At 34.3% G+C, this 14910-nt stretch overlaps 3 protein-coding genes across 3 annotated transcripts; 1 reads left to right on the top strand and 2 right to left on the bottom strand.

Annotated features, from left to right (window-relative positions):
• Positions 1–1081: 1081 nt before the first annotated feature.
• PbFumHb (fumarate hydratase) lies at positions 1082–3329 on the bottom strand. Its single transcript, XM_018428893.1, has 8 exons — positions 3198–3329; positions 2874–3030; positions 2691–2761; positions 2579–2594; positions 2416–2519; positions 1984–2347; positions 1547–1825; positions 1082–1460 (listed from the first exon to the last, which is right to left on the bottom strand). The coding sequence occupies exons 1-8, from the start codon at positions 3284–3286 to the stop codon at positions 1140–1142; spliced, it is 1401 nt and encodes a 466-aa protein (XP_018294716.1). The 5' UTR covers positions 3287–3329; the 3' UTR covers positions 1082–1139.
• Positions 3330–3733: 404 nt separating this feature from the next.
• Positions 3734–4813, bottom strand: PHYBLDRAFT_185810 (hypothetical protein; the record flags this gene model as incomplete). Its single annotated transcript, XM_018439149.1, has 6 exons — positions 3734–4236; positions 4298–4339; positions 4410–4447; positions 4533–4590; positions 4652–4668; positions 4745–4813. The coding sequence occupies 6 exons, from the start codon at positions 4811–4813 to the stop codon at positions 3966–3968; spliced, it is 495 nt and encodes a 164-aa protein (XP_018294715.1). The 3' UTR covers positions 3734–3965.
• Positions 4814–13151: 8338 nt separating this feature from the next.
• On the top strand, positions 13152–13989 carry PHYBLDRAFT_63118 (hypothetical protein; the record flags this gene model as incomplete). The annotated part of the gene is made up of 2 exons (XM_018441074.1): positions 13152–13431; positions 13922–13989. The coding sequence occupies 2 exons, from the start codon at positions 13152–13154 to the stop codon at positions 13987–13989; spliced, it is 348 nt and encodes a 115-aa protein (XP_018294714.1).
• Positions 13990–14910: the final 921 nt, after the last annotated feature.

Here is a 14910-nt window from a genome sequence, read left to right as displayed (position 1 = left end):
TATATTAATATAAATTAAAATAAATAAATAAATAAAAACAGACAGCTAGACAGCTAGACAGAGAGAAACAAAGTGGAGTCAAGTTTTTTTTTTTTTTTTTTGGTTGTATCGGAGAACAGAATATGAGAAAAAAGTTTGTGTGGAGCGTCGGACGATGCTTTGATCGCCACAAATCTCCTCTTTTCTTAACCCCCTCCCCTTTTTTTTTCTCTCTCTCTCTCTTTCTTTCTCTCTTTATGACTGGTTGCTATGCTAGTTGCTGGGCTGGTTGCTGGGCTGGTTGCCTATCTCCTTTTCATTACAGACCAGAGACAAACTTGGCTTACTTTCCTTTCGTTCTATTCTTTTATCTTAAATAACACCTTTTTCTCTACACTTGTGAATTCTCCCCATTCAACACTTGAATCTTATAATTATAATCATATTCTATTCTATATATCAAGTTTAAATATCTACTACATATATATATATATGTGTGTGTGTGTGTGTTTAAAAAAGAAAAGAATATTTTGTGGCCAATGTTTCTTGTAAGATAAAATTCGGCTCTCGGCTCTAATTCGATTTAGTTTGGTTGGGGGAGGAAACCTAGAAAATCATTACAAATATAAAAAGATCAAGTGGTCTATCAAAGAAACCAGCAGACTTGAAGCAGAAGAAGAATCATTCAAAAACAAAATAATGATAATAATAATAATAATAAAGTTTTTTTTTGGACCATTTCTCACATGAAAATACCTTGAAGAAACCCCAGAATTATACCATTTCCAGTCGCTGTGTGTAGCTTTCTTAAAGTTCACATACACACGCACAAGAAAGTACACAAATACACAAATACACAAATACACACGTACACACGTACACACTGTCATACATACTCTTACATACACTTTCTATACATCTAAATATCTAGTTATCTATCTAATTATCTTGCATACTCCCACACACACACACACACACACACATATATATATATATATACATACATTTTGTAATCACTAATTGATAATAGACTTTCCATTTGGTCTTTCTTCCCCCCAAAAAACAAAATCACCCAATCAATCAATTCCTCTTATATATATATATATTTGTATAGATTTATATTTATTTACAGAAATATATGTGTAAGTATATAATATGTATTAACGAGGTGCCAGCATCTCTTCAGGCTTAACCCATGCCTCAAATTGCTCTTTTGTCAAGACATTAAGCGACAGTGCTGCCTCCAAAAGAGTCGTTCCTTCCTTGTGCGCCTTCTTGGCACACTGGGCAGCCTTGTCATAGCCAATGTGAGGGTTGAGTGCAGTCACAAGCATCAGACTCTCGTTCATGATAGCCTTGATCTTTTGTCTGTTGGCCACAATTCCCACCACACAGTTATTGGTGAATGATCTGGACGCATCACTTAACAACCGAATCGACTGCAACAGATTCTTGATCATCACAGGCTTAAATACATTCAACTATCCAACCAAAAATAAAATAAAATAAAAAATAAGTAATTATTATTATTATTATTATTATTATTATTTACAAAAAAAAATTATACCTCAAAGTGTCCATTTGATCCAGCAATAGAAATAGTCGTATTGTTACCCATTACTTGACAGCACACCATAGTCATGGCCTCACATTGTGTTGGGTTCACCTTACCAGGCATAATAGAAGATCCAGGCTCATTCTCGGGCAAAGAAAGCTCGCCCAGTCCACAACGCGGTCCAGATCCAAGCAATCGAATGTCATTTGCAATCTTCATCAACGACACAGCCACAGTATTCAATGCTCCGTGTGCCTCTACAATAGCATCATTACAAGCCAAAGCCTCAAACTATTTCCCACCCATCCACACACACACACACAAATTCAAATCAATCAATTAGTTGCTTAGCAAACCAAACCAAAAAAAAAGAAGACTAATTCCCTTTCCCTCTTTTAACATTCACATGCAAGTAAGTCATAATCTATAGACAATTTACTATTATTTACTTTGTTTGGCGCCGTTTCAAACGGATATCCTGTCAATTCTGACACAACTTCTGCAACCTTGACATCAAATCCAGGACGAGCATTGAGTCCTGTTCCGACTGCAGTTCCGCCTTGAGCAAGACGCGACAGACGTGGCAGGGTGTTTTGGATTCGCTGGATTCCGTATGTTAGCTGCTGGACATAGCCCGAGAACTCTTGGCCCAGTGTCAGAGGCGTGGCATCCTGGAGATGGGTACGGCCGATCTTGATAATGTTATCAAACTCGTCCGATTTGGCCTTGATTGCGTCCTTTAGAGTATCAAGGGCAGGCAATAGGCGTTCACGAATTTCCAAAACAGCCGCAATGTGCATAGCTGTAGGAAAACTATATAAAAGCAAGTAATCAAGTTGTTATAATAATATAAAGACTGGTTGCTACTCAATAGTACTTACGAATCATTAGAAGACTGGCTCATATTGACATGATCATTGGGATGAACTGGTGTCTTGCTACCGAGGGTACCACCGAGAATTTCAATTGCTCGGTTAGAAAGTACCTAAGATGTGTGTATGTAAACGACTTGTACAAAACACTATTGGATATTTGCATATTTACCTCGTTGACATTCATACTACAATAGTACAAATGATGTATCTCATCAGTTAATTGAGAAACAAAAATAAATGTAGGAAGGGGAGGGAGATCTACAACCAAACAAAAGCCTTACTGTGATTGAGTTCCTGATCCAGTCTGCCAAACAACCAGAGGAAAGTGGGCATCTAATTTACCCGCGATCACCTATGTTTTTCCCAGTTTTTTTTTTAAAAAATTTTTTTTTTTTTGTATTGTTAAAATTTGAAATCAAATCAAATAAAATACCAGCTCAACCTCAACCTCAACGCAAACTCACCTCATCAGTAGCCTTGATGATTGCTTCACCTACAGAAGCATCAAGTCCATACTCCATATTGATTTTTGCAGCAGCTTTTTTCAGAATCGCCATTCCTTTTATCAGCGCAGGAGGCATACGTTCAGACGGACCACCAATGTCAAAGTTTTGTAAGGATCTTTTTTATTTTTATTTTTATTTTTTTTTGAAAGTAAGAAAGAAAACCAACGAGTCAGTCAATGAGTGAGTCAATCAAGAAATTCAAAATGATAAACAAGACAGATTCTTGGTTCTTGTCTTTTACTTCTTTTTAAAAATAGATAGGTATGTAGTTATCTAGTTTACCTTTGGGTCTGTGCACCCCAGTAGACGTCAATAGGTACGTTGAGTTCACCAAACGTGTCCTTTTCGATACGGAAACCAGACTTTGTCATATTTGTATATAGTATGTTAAAGTTGATGTTTAATTATACAAGTAAAAAAAAAGGGAAAGCAAAAGAAGAAGAAGAAGAAGAAAAAGAAGAATAAAGATTATATATGATATATATATATATGTGTGTGTGTGTATATATATTTATATTGGTTGAGTTAAAGTTAAGTATAGTGGAGTGAATAGAGTGGAGTGAGCAGAGTGTACGTGTTTGAGTGTCACTTACTCTCCCTCTCTCTCTCTCTCTTTTTCAATGTGTGTGTGTGTGCGACTCACATGTCAAGTCACGAATCCTTAATTTGTGCCAGTTATTGTTGCACACCATTAATGCCACTGCGGGTCGTATTTTTATTTTACTCTTAAAAATAATTATATATATTGGTTCTTACCACTCTAGGCCCAAATGTACATAAGTAAAAATCATGTTTGCTTTACAGACCTTTCCCTCTTTATGCATTTTATTTTATTTTACTTTATTTTATTTTATTTTATTTTATTTTGTTTTGTTTTGTGTGTGTATATAGATTGATAATCATATATACATCTGCAGTGTACAGTGTACAGTGTACAGAGGTGAAAGAAAAAGAAAAGAGTCCCTCTAACAGATCAATCAATGAATCAATATGTTTCAATTTTTGATTTTTGATTTTTGATTTTTGATTTTTGATTTTTGATTGATTTGGTTAATACTGAATATTATTGTCCTTGTGCCATTGAGAAATCGATGTATCGGGATATTCTTCAAATGCATGGTTCTCAGGGCTGGGCGTGGGAGCAAGGACCCAGTTGGCTTTCGACTGCTTATTCAGCATGATGTGATAAATATCTTTGGGTTCAACAACCGGCAAAGGGCTGTCAATAGCACACGCCATTGGATACACACTGTCAGCATAAGCAGGATTATAGGCATATAGATGACTACCACATTCACCACAGAAATAACGCGTATTTCCACTATCATTAGATATAGAATGTTAGTATATCCAATTGTTTATCTTTCTATTATCACATTTACCAGAGCTCTTTGGTAGTCTTGTCGCGTAAAGCCTTGTACTCTCTTTGGTACACAATATATACATACATAAAATGTCAACAGGATTTTATGTTTATTGTCGGTTTAAGCTTACCGAATATATTCTTTCCCGGTGACTTTAAGTGTACTGTACTGGAAATCAAACAACGTTCACATTCACATTAAATGCAAGTCTGGGTTAATGCCTTTCATGTATGTATATGTCTTTCATTCTTACCACTCCCATTATGTTAATAGCGTAACCTCCTCCTCCTTGACATTTACGACAAATGGAACTAGAGGAATTAAAATGTCTTATTTTATTTTATTCTATATTTTATTATTATTATTATTTACCAGTAACATCGCATAAACTACATCATTATTAAATGAATATTAATACGTATCATAATATCATTAGAGAAAAACAAACATGTAAAGAGCTCTTACGGGAGCTGGCGTGTGCGACACCACACTAAAAGAAGTCTTTCCACAGTGACAAGATCCTTGTAGTTCCATTGATATATATATAGAGAGAGAAGAAGAAGAAAGAAGAAAGAAAATCTATAGGAAAATTATTATTATTATTATTATTATTTCGGATAATAATCTATATAAATATATTAATCTAATATGTGTTTGTGTGTTTGTGTGTTTGTGTATTTGCGTATTTGTGTGGTTGGCCTACAAGTGTCCATACATTATCATCCTATAAGGACTATCTTTTATACAGACCCATATCAGTACTGAATAAAATTTTAAGATTCCGCCAAATCAAGGCATCAACTTCTTTAACATTCTTACACTACAGACTTCTGACAGAATATTTGGTCATTTTTAACCCCCGCCAAGACTCTTCAACTTATATTGTAGCTTTAAATTTATGATAAAAGATAGTAAAGTTCTATAAATCTCTGGTACTCTCACAGATAACTGTATAAGATGTAATAGATAAATTGAAAAAAAAAATTGAAAAAGCTTTAATAAGAGATTGGTCTAAATTTACGCATCTTAAGTTCAGATAGACGATTTTGCATATTAAGGCAAAACGTCATACAAGTCTCTACGCTAATTGCTTTCCACGTTTCTTGCAAAGCATTTTCCAATTGTCGCAATGTGGTAGGCTGAGGTCGTCTTGCGCGGATTTTGTTATCAAGAAGACCCCAGATATTTTCAATTGGACTCAAGTCCGGACTGTTAGGAGGCCACTCCAAAATCTTCAATCCAAGGTCTTTCTTGAACTTTTCTGCCAAGGTAGCCTTATGATAACTCGCGTTATCTTCTTGATAAAGGTAGTCTCCCTTTTCTACATTAGGAAGACTTTGGTAGAAGGGCATGAATTCCTTCTCCAGAACTTCATTGTACAATGGGGCATTCATGTTACCCTTAAGCATAACCAGTGGTCCAACTCCTCCAGACCAAATACATCCCCAAAGCGATACAGAACCTCCATTTCCTGGAACCTTTGGAGTCAAGCCGTCTGGATGATATTTCTCTCCTGGTTCCCGCCATACATGACTACGACCATTTTTCTTGAAAAGGGTAAAGGTTGCTTCGTCTGTCCAAATGACAGTATCCCACTGTTTTTTCCAACCTTTTATTTTTCTATACCAAGCACGACGTTTGGCAATGTGCTCCTTAGTTAGAAGAGGCTTTGATTTGGTTACACGGTAGGCTAGATTCATCTTGTGCAACGTTCGGCTGATAGTTTTTGTACTGACTTTTTTTCCAGACTTTTCCTTAATCAAGTCTGCCATCTCAACCAAGTTTTGATGGCGATCCCGTTTGACATCCAAGAAGAGATGTCTTTTATCTCTAGCAGTTAATTTAGAAGGTCTTCCTGTTGGCTTCTTATTAGTAGCAGATCCGGTTTCGTTGTATTTTTTTATGATACGCGTGACAGTAGTTCTTGGTATTCCCTTTTTCCTTGCAATGTCAGAAATCTTCATGCCATCTTCATGAAGTCCAATAAAGATTCCTTTTTCAACTTCTGAAAGCCTTTCAAATGGCTTGTGAGGTTTACTGCTTCGTTGTCTAGGCATTATATTAAAAAGATTTTATTGAATTTAGCAGATTGAGTAAAGTGAAGTGTAAGGGTGTATTATGAAATAAATAGCAGAAATATAAAACGACCAAATTTTCTGTTCCGCGACTGTAGTTTGTCTATATTCACTTAACACCCCATGTTTGAAAACATATATATACTAAGATATGGCTCTTAAAAAAATAAAAAGTAAATTTATTAAAAAAATTAATAATGTGTTGACCCTCCACGAGCCTTCTTCATCTTATGTAAGCGATTAGGCATTGACATGCAATGTGTCTTGCAAACGTCAGCCGGAATATTCTTCCATTCTATATGAATAGCCCTCTCCAGCTCATTAAGATTTTTTGGAGAGGGGACTCTGGCCTTCACTTTTCTGGTAAGATATGCCCATAAATTCTCTATGGGGCTGAGATCTGGACTGTTCGGCGGCCATACCATCACTGGGAAGTTCTGACGCTTCTTCCACTCTTCTGCAAGCTTAGACTTATGACAAGGAGCATTATCTTCTTGGTAGATAAACTCCCCATCATTGTTCTCACTAAGAGATTCCATAAATGGAAGAAGCTTCCTTTTCATTAAGTCCATATATGCATACTGGTCAAGCGTGTTCTTTATGGTTTTCAATGGGCCAACTCCTCCTGCCCATACACAGCCCCAAACCATAATGGAGCCTCCACCACACTGCAGTCTTGGTCTAATGAACTCTTCTCTGTATTTTTCTTGAGGATACCGCCATACTCTAGTATTGCCATCTCTGCTGAAAAGCATAAACCTTGACTCATCGCTCCAGATGACGCGATCCCATCTCTGATTGGTCTCTCTGGCATGATTAGCAAATGCCAACCGCTTCTTCTTGTGTGCTTTTGATAGCAGTGGCTTGTATACAACTTTACAAGAAGACAATCCAGATCTACGAATAGTTCGACGAATGGTAGACTTGGAGATGGGATGCCCTAGGGTGTCAGACATGAAGGTGGTAAGACCCCCAAGTGTTGTCTCACGATTCGTCTTCATCTCATTAATCAAGTGACGCTCATCTCGCTCATCCATTATCTTCAAAGTTCCTTTTCGCTTATCAGGAAATGCGGTTCCAGTATCTCTCCATCTATTGATTGTGGAATACACCGTTGCTAGAGGTATACCATTCTTCTCAGAAATTTCAGCAGCAGTGCCATTTACTATAGCACCACTAATTATCAGTCCTCTTTGATAATCTGAAAGCTGCTTTCGTTTGGGAAGAGTTTCCTTTTTGTTTTGGTGAGACATGGTGAGATTCGAATGAGGAAAAGCTTTGAAAAAATAAATAAAAGGTAGTGTAATGGTGATGCCTTGATTTGGCGGAATCTTAAAATTTTATTCAGTACTGATATGGGTCTGTATATATATACAGTCAAAGCTCGATATAGTGATATTCGATATAGTGATAGTGATGAAATTTGAATCCACCAGTATCACTATATCGAGCTCTGAGTTTATTTTTGTACTATAAAAAAATAAATGTAGAATATATATTATATTTAGCATTTTAAAGCAAGCCCAGTTTCTTAGACAAAATACTATAAATCCTATTAGAAAACAGTAGTCACTCACAGCGGCATTAGAAATATCACTAAATAATGCGCGGAGTAAGAAAAAAACACGCTCGATATAGTGATAGCGATAAAATTTCTGTCCACCATCCATATCACTATATATATCGAGCTTTGACTGTATCCATTTGCCTAAAAAAAGTAAAATTCATTTCCTAGTAATTACTAATACAATTATTAGTCAATTAAGAAGCCAACACTTTGGTGGATTATTCTGTACAATAATTCATCAATATCATGCACCCACATAAAGAGAGAAAGACAGAGAGACAGATAGAGCATAATGAATATAGAACAGCTTCATAAATCCATATATAAGTCGCTAATAAGAATTTAGACTTTTTTAATACTAGTTTCTGGTTATAATTTTTGACATTTCTAATATATATATATATTTGATAGCCATTGTTTGCCTAAAGAGCTGGGCAATATTCCATTGACTGCTTTGATAATAATAACAGAAATAGTGCCCGGTTGAAAATCGAATTATACTTCAACTTATTCTCAAATAAATGGTGATATCAATACCATGTATTGTTTTTCTTTTCTTTTCTTTTCTTTTCTTTATAAGATGCTGGTTATCCAATGAGTTGTATATTGGGCCCTAAATACAACTAATTCGGAATTATTTTGATTTTGATTTTCAAACGATGGTCCGTGTCCTCACCATACTGTCGTTTATCTTTTTGCATTTCAATTTGCATTTGCATATACTTTTTTTTCATTACTTATTATAAGACCTTGACCCTTTCAAGCCCTAAATATACCAGGATCTGTCTGAAAAATATACGCAAAAAAAAAGAAGAATACAAGACAAAACTCTTTCACACACACATATCTACAAATATGTATATATTGACGTCCTGTATGTGTGGATTTTAAGGAGCTAAAAAACATAAACAAAAAACAAAGCTTGTAAACCATTTAAGCAAGGAAAATGTATAAACTTTTTAAAGTATTAATTCTTTATTATTGCTCATTGCATGCTCAACATTTCGGAAGGAGTATAGAGCACCTGTACTGTACTGTACTGACCTAGACCCTAAGCCTGATACATTTTTTCTTCATTCTGTCATTACTGTTGTTAGTACTGTCATTGACACTTTATCTTTACTACCATAATTTTATTTTTGAATTTTTTTATATGTTTATATATATATATATAGAAATATATAATAGATCTGAAATTTGGGATGTAAAGCATTATCCCCTAGTGGAATATGTGTTTCTTCTTCCTCTTCTTCTTTTTCTTTGCAACTTTCATCTTATAGTACATTATATATATACACTAATATGAACCCTGAAAGAAAGGAATTCTTTGATGACACTATTTTATCCAAAGGAAATAAAAGAATACAGCTGTTGTAAAAGAGCTGCTTCTAATCAGGATCGCCAGGATCGACAGATCAATAAGGGAGATGAGGAAGACAGGAGAAAGTGAGGAAGAAGAGCAAGGAGGAAAGAAGGAGATATTATTGGCATATACAAAAAGTAAAACTAAAATAAAATATTAGATGCCTAGACTCATCAATTCACACTCCTTGTTAGGAAATAGTACACCTATTGTATAATGCTGGAATTATCAGTCACTTTTACAGCTATAACCCACACACACACACACACACACACACATATATATATATATATATTCGTGAATGAGTATTTCAAAAAGAGTACTGTTGCTATATACACCGATGTTGTTCCTAATTAGAGCCAAAGTATGCCAAGTTACAGGTAACCAAAAAGAGCTCTGTTTCTTCTTTTACTACAATACAGCACAGAAAAGCATAACAAAGTACAGTATATTAGAGTGCATTAGAGTGCATTAGAATACGGTCGAATTTATTATTTAATTGACTTTAAAGATAACAATGCAGAAAGGCTTGGAAAGACAGTGTTCCTTCCCTCTTCTTTTTATATTTATGTGCATACTCTTCATAAACCATCCCTTTGTTTGTTTGTTTGTTTGTTTATTTGTTTGTCTTTTCCTTTATACTATATTTGAAACAGTTCAAACCTCCCGTTGTCTTTTATGTTTTTCCCCGGTTCTTTTATTACCATTATGTACAAATTCTAGACATTTGCCACACACGTCAGTTTTACTATGACTTCAATGAGTATTATATACTACTTTGGCGATCCAGACTTTCCTTTATTTTATTTTTCTTCTTTGGTGAATATGAATCCAGCAATAAAACCAAATCAAAATAAAGCAAAGCAAAAAGCATAGAGAATATTTCTGTACCATACTCATCATAAAGCTCAAATAATAAACAAATCTTATAAAGAAGTATATCTTGGAAAATAAGAAGAAGAAAAAAAGTCATATAATTGTATTTAATAAGCATGATCCAAATATATATATATATATACTACATTGCTTAAATTGCCTTGATCCTGCATACAGAGAATAAATCAACAACAAACAAGGAAGAAACCTTTCCAGACCCTAAACATTTCATTGGAATAAAAAGAAGGCTGCAGTATTATACATGATCCCATGTGGTACCTCCCTCTAAAAATTTACGTTGTGCAAAAACATAAATAAGAAAATCAATCAATCAATCAATCAACCAATTCTAATAGGCAGACACAGCATCAAAATATCTTATGCGAGGAGTCGATTGAAGTTAAAACCAAAACACCTAGTCTATCGACAAAGACAGGGTCCTCTCTCTCTAATCCTTTCTCTGTCTATTTTGACCAGTGTGGCTCTCAAAAGTCTGGACCCTCTTTATCGATTTATTTACTTTAGGTCTACACCTATTGGGAACTATTTTGGTTAAGAAAAAAAAATATGATGATGATGATAATAATAATAATGATGATGCTAATGCTAATGCTAATGATGTATTGTCAATTCAGAAGCTTCCTAGCTTTATGATGTATTTGGTTGTTGAAAAGATATGTTTAAACTGAATAGTTGTGATTCAATATTACGAACATATAGACATATATTTAGAAAGAAAAAACATATTTTATATCAAAATTAGTTAACCTTTATTATTATTATTATTTTATTGGACTTTCGTTTTGAGTGGTCTAATAGAGCAAAAAAAATCAACCTCTTATCATAATGATAATACGGAAAATCTAAAGTATATAGAGATTCTAGACGTTGTAGAGTAGGCTTGCAACAGTAAGAGAGACTGCCTTGAATAGTAGGATATGAGATCCTTTTTTTTTTGTTTCAAATTCAGCCACAAATCTTTCGATGTTTCGCTACATCGAGCTTGCAAAACAATGTAGATTTAGAAGAGTATGTTTCGGATACCACCAAGCTAAGAAATATATAGATATAGGTATATAGTTGTATAGATATATACATATAAGGAATGTGCAGGGAAAACGCACATCGATCATGAAGACAGCCCACAGCACCTACAACAGTAAACCTTGGGCTCCTTCTTTTGCCACAAAGGGTCTTTTTGTCCCTTGCTTTTTTTTTAAGGATTTATTCTATTTTACTAATCCTTATTTGGCTTGCATCTATAAGCATAATCTCTACTATATTATTTTGTATTTTATTATGGCCTTTTACACCTAATTTTTGTTTGTTTGTCTGGCTTTTCTTCTTCATTCTAACAACATAAAAGCCAAAAAAAAAGAAGCTTTTTTTTTATTTAGAATTTCATTCAAACCTTATAGTTGAAAGCAAGGATCAAAGAAGAAAATTAATAGAGCTTATCAACCACTTTCAAAATTGTTCCTTGATCAGCTATGATCTAGGCCTAAACCTTTTTTTTCTCTCAATCTCTTTTCAAAAAAAAACTAGGGTGGCCAAAAGTGTACACTGATATGGTTAAATCTTATTTTACTCCTCCCCGTCAAAGCAAAATGAAACAGGCGATTAAAATTGTCTGTATCTTCATTGTCATCAGTTGTATACTTAATTACAGTATATATGTATAAAAAAAGGCTTCTAGACAATATGATATTTGGATATTTATGTATACTAGCATTTATTATAAACTATTTAAAAGAGGATACTCAAATAAATAAATCAATTAAAGAAAAAAAAACAGTGTTTTGCCCTCGTTTTTAAATTTATTAATCAAATCCAATATTCAAGGCACATCTTCATCAGATAACACCCGCTGTTCATATGTCAGAAATAATACCTACAAAACACTGATGCATCATGTACATACATTTAGCAAATTTTTGTGCAGTCCAGATTTCATTGATAGCTTGCATAAAGCATGTCTACTGTCAAGTACAGCATTAAGAGAATGAAAGAAACAAGATCTCCTACTGCAAAAAAAAAGACAAAAAACCAACATACAAATTAACTTTAGCAATGAATAAAACGCAATAACCAGCAAGTACCAAAATCATCCTCCACTCCATGCAATTCAATATACCCTAATGACTGTCAATTTATATTCAAAGTGTAATATAAAAGCTATCTGTACATCTTTGACGGGTTATTTCTATACAGAATATTGAAGGATGTGTTTTGTAAGTCAAACTTTCCTACTTTATTATTTGAATTCAAATAATCTTTTGCACCGTGAATATAATTGAGCATATGTGTATACAAGAACAAACAAAGTGTTTTAAGTATTCATTGATATTCAAAGTACAAAAAAAAACGATTCTTAGATAAGAAAGCTTATTTCATAAATACATACAAATTGAATTTTTTTTTTGTGTACAGTCTGTGTAAATACGATGAGGACCTTGCTTGTGTATTAAATTCACCATACCTTCTCTGTCTCTCTTTCAGACATGAATTAAATTATTCCTTCTAATCTCTCATGTCTCTTCATTTTTTTTTGTTTTTTCTCTCATTCCAATACATCCTCTTTACACTGACCATCATCATTAGCCAAATTCAATAGCATACATTTCATGGCATCGGAATCATCAAACATTATTCTACAATTTATATACTTTATAGACAAAAACGGCATCTATAGTTGAACACGGTTATCAGTACCACGCTAGAATGTACAAATAACATTTTATTTCTTTTCAGATTTATTTGATTAGACTGATTTTTTCTTATAAATGAGCTCTCTTAATTACAACATTGACATCTTCAATCAAGTAAAAAAAAAAGTTTAAAAGCGTGTTTTCTTTATTGGAGACGATACTAGTTAAAAAAGACTTTATTTATTTATTTAAAGATATACATATATATATATACATAAAGAAACTATTCTATTTGATTTAATTTCACTTAATGTTCTTTTACATGAGTAAAAGAATAAAAAGCATGACACCAAGTTCTTTGTCCCCGCATTACGCGGCTCAATCTCCTTCAGGACGTAAACCTGACTTGGTAGCGAAGGAGGTGCTGGAATGGTGGCAAACCAACGGAAAGCACCCGTTCATCCAGCCCCACATCTCGTCACCGAGTAATGTGGGTGCGAACTCGCCAGAGAACTTACCACTAGGTGATAAGGTCCAGCTCATTCGACTACCAGTAGCTTCACCGTCAGCCGTTAAAGAGTTCAGTCAGGTTAGCAGTGAAGAGCCAGCACATCTCACCACAGGTTAGACCTCCCTCCCCCCAGCATCATGATTCCACATTGGCGATGCGATGTACACAGTAGTCCTTCCAAAAATGAAAAGAGACCATGCCCCACGACTTCTCAGAATTAACTGAGCTGGCGAGTAACAACTTTCACTTTCCGATGCTTGTAGCATGGAAGAATCTCCCTGCAACGGTCGCAAGAGACGCCTCACTATGAAACCGGGACTGTTGTTGCTCAAGGAGAAAACAAACGACGCGCGTTGGAGGGGTTCTATAAGTAACAGAATTTTTTTCATCTGCGATTAAAGTTTAGGACTGCGGTTTTTGTCAGTCTTAGACGTCCACGTCAGAGCAAACGTGATATAGCTGTATATTATTTTTACTGGGTCTGTGTAACTGTTTTACGACAGAAGTGGAGGCTAATAATATTTAATAAAGCTACTAATAAAAGCGACTTTGCAAGGTGAAGCAAAGAAGTAAATAATTTACGAGGTAATGAAGTAATGAAGGGTTTGGTCTTGATCGGTGTAGCAATAATTCTAAAGGTGAAGTACAAGTTTCCAAAGGCGATTTGTAGGTTACTCTAAAGTGGTCTGTGCACTTTTTGCTCAAGAACACAAGAGAAAGTTATTCTTTCTTCTGCTTGTACAAGTAGACACAAAAGGGACCCAATAATTACTAAGAAATAAATTCACATATATTATAAAACGACATTAAACAATAAATAAGATGCAGAGAAAGAAAGCAAAAAGTATATATGTATATTATCTGGATCTCATCACAATACGATAGGAGGTGGAATTTTGAATTCCAGGTTGAGTTCTACTGGAATAAGGTTATACCGATAGTTGAAAGCATCAAAATGATTTCTTAAGAGAATGAATAATAGACATCGTACCTTTGGAGATGGTGGGCAGAGCATAGTAGATCTCAAACTTTCGCTTTATAAGAACCCTAGATAGCAATATCATCCATATATTAATAAAAAGCAAACTATTTAACAAGTGAATATTATTGAAAAGATCAAATTTTATTCTTTTATTAGGAGGTGTAATTGACACGGACAAGCCAGCTATTTCAGAACATATAGTATAAATTAAATATCCCGGAAAGGAACAAAGTGTATGTAAAAGATATCATAAAGTACAAGCCTTTTAGGTCTACTCTATTGCTTTTGGATAGTATTAAAACATGATTATTGCAGCTAAGATTATCAGAAATATAACACTTTTGCATATTTATAGACAACAGGATCTAAATACATCCCTAGCTTACTCGATACCAGAAATAGCTTGTTCATGAACAAAATTAACTAATTGACAGGGGTACTTTATTGGAGCATATTCTTAAAGACACTTTCTTGATTCTAAGTATCAAAAATGGGACTTTTTATACATTTTGTGATATCACTGATAGTGTAGCCAAAAAAAATCGTCTTTTTTTCTCGCCACTAGATTCCTTTAAATGACAATATTTTTTTACGTGGGTAATAAAATAC

Source organism: Phycomyces blakesleeanus (genome assembly GCF_001638985.1).
Source record: "Phycomyces blakesleeanus NRRL 1555(-) unplaced genomic scaffold PHYBLscaffold_5, whole genome shotgun sequence".
Taxonomy (NCBI): domain Eukaryota; kingdom Fungi; phylum Mucoromycota; class Mucoromycetes; order Mucorales; family Phycomycetaceae; genus Phycomyces; species Phycomyces blakesleeanus.
This window is presented reverse-complemented; position numbering and strand designations above follow the sequence as displayed.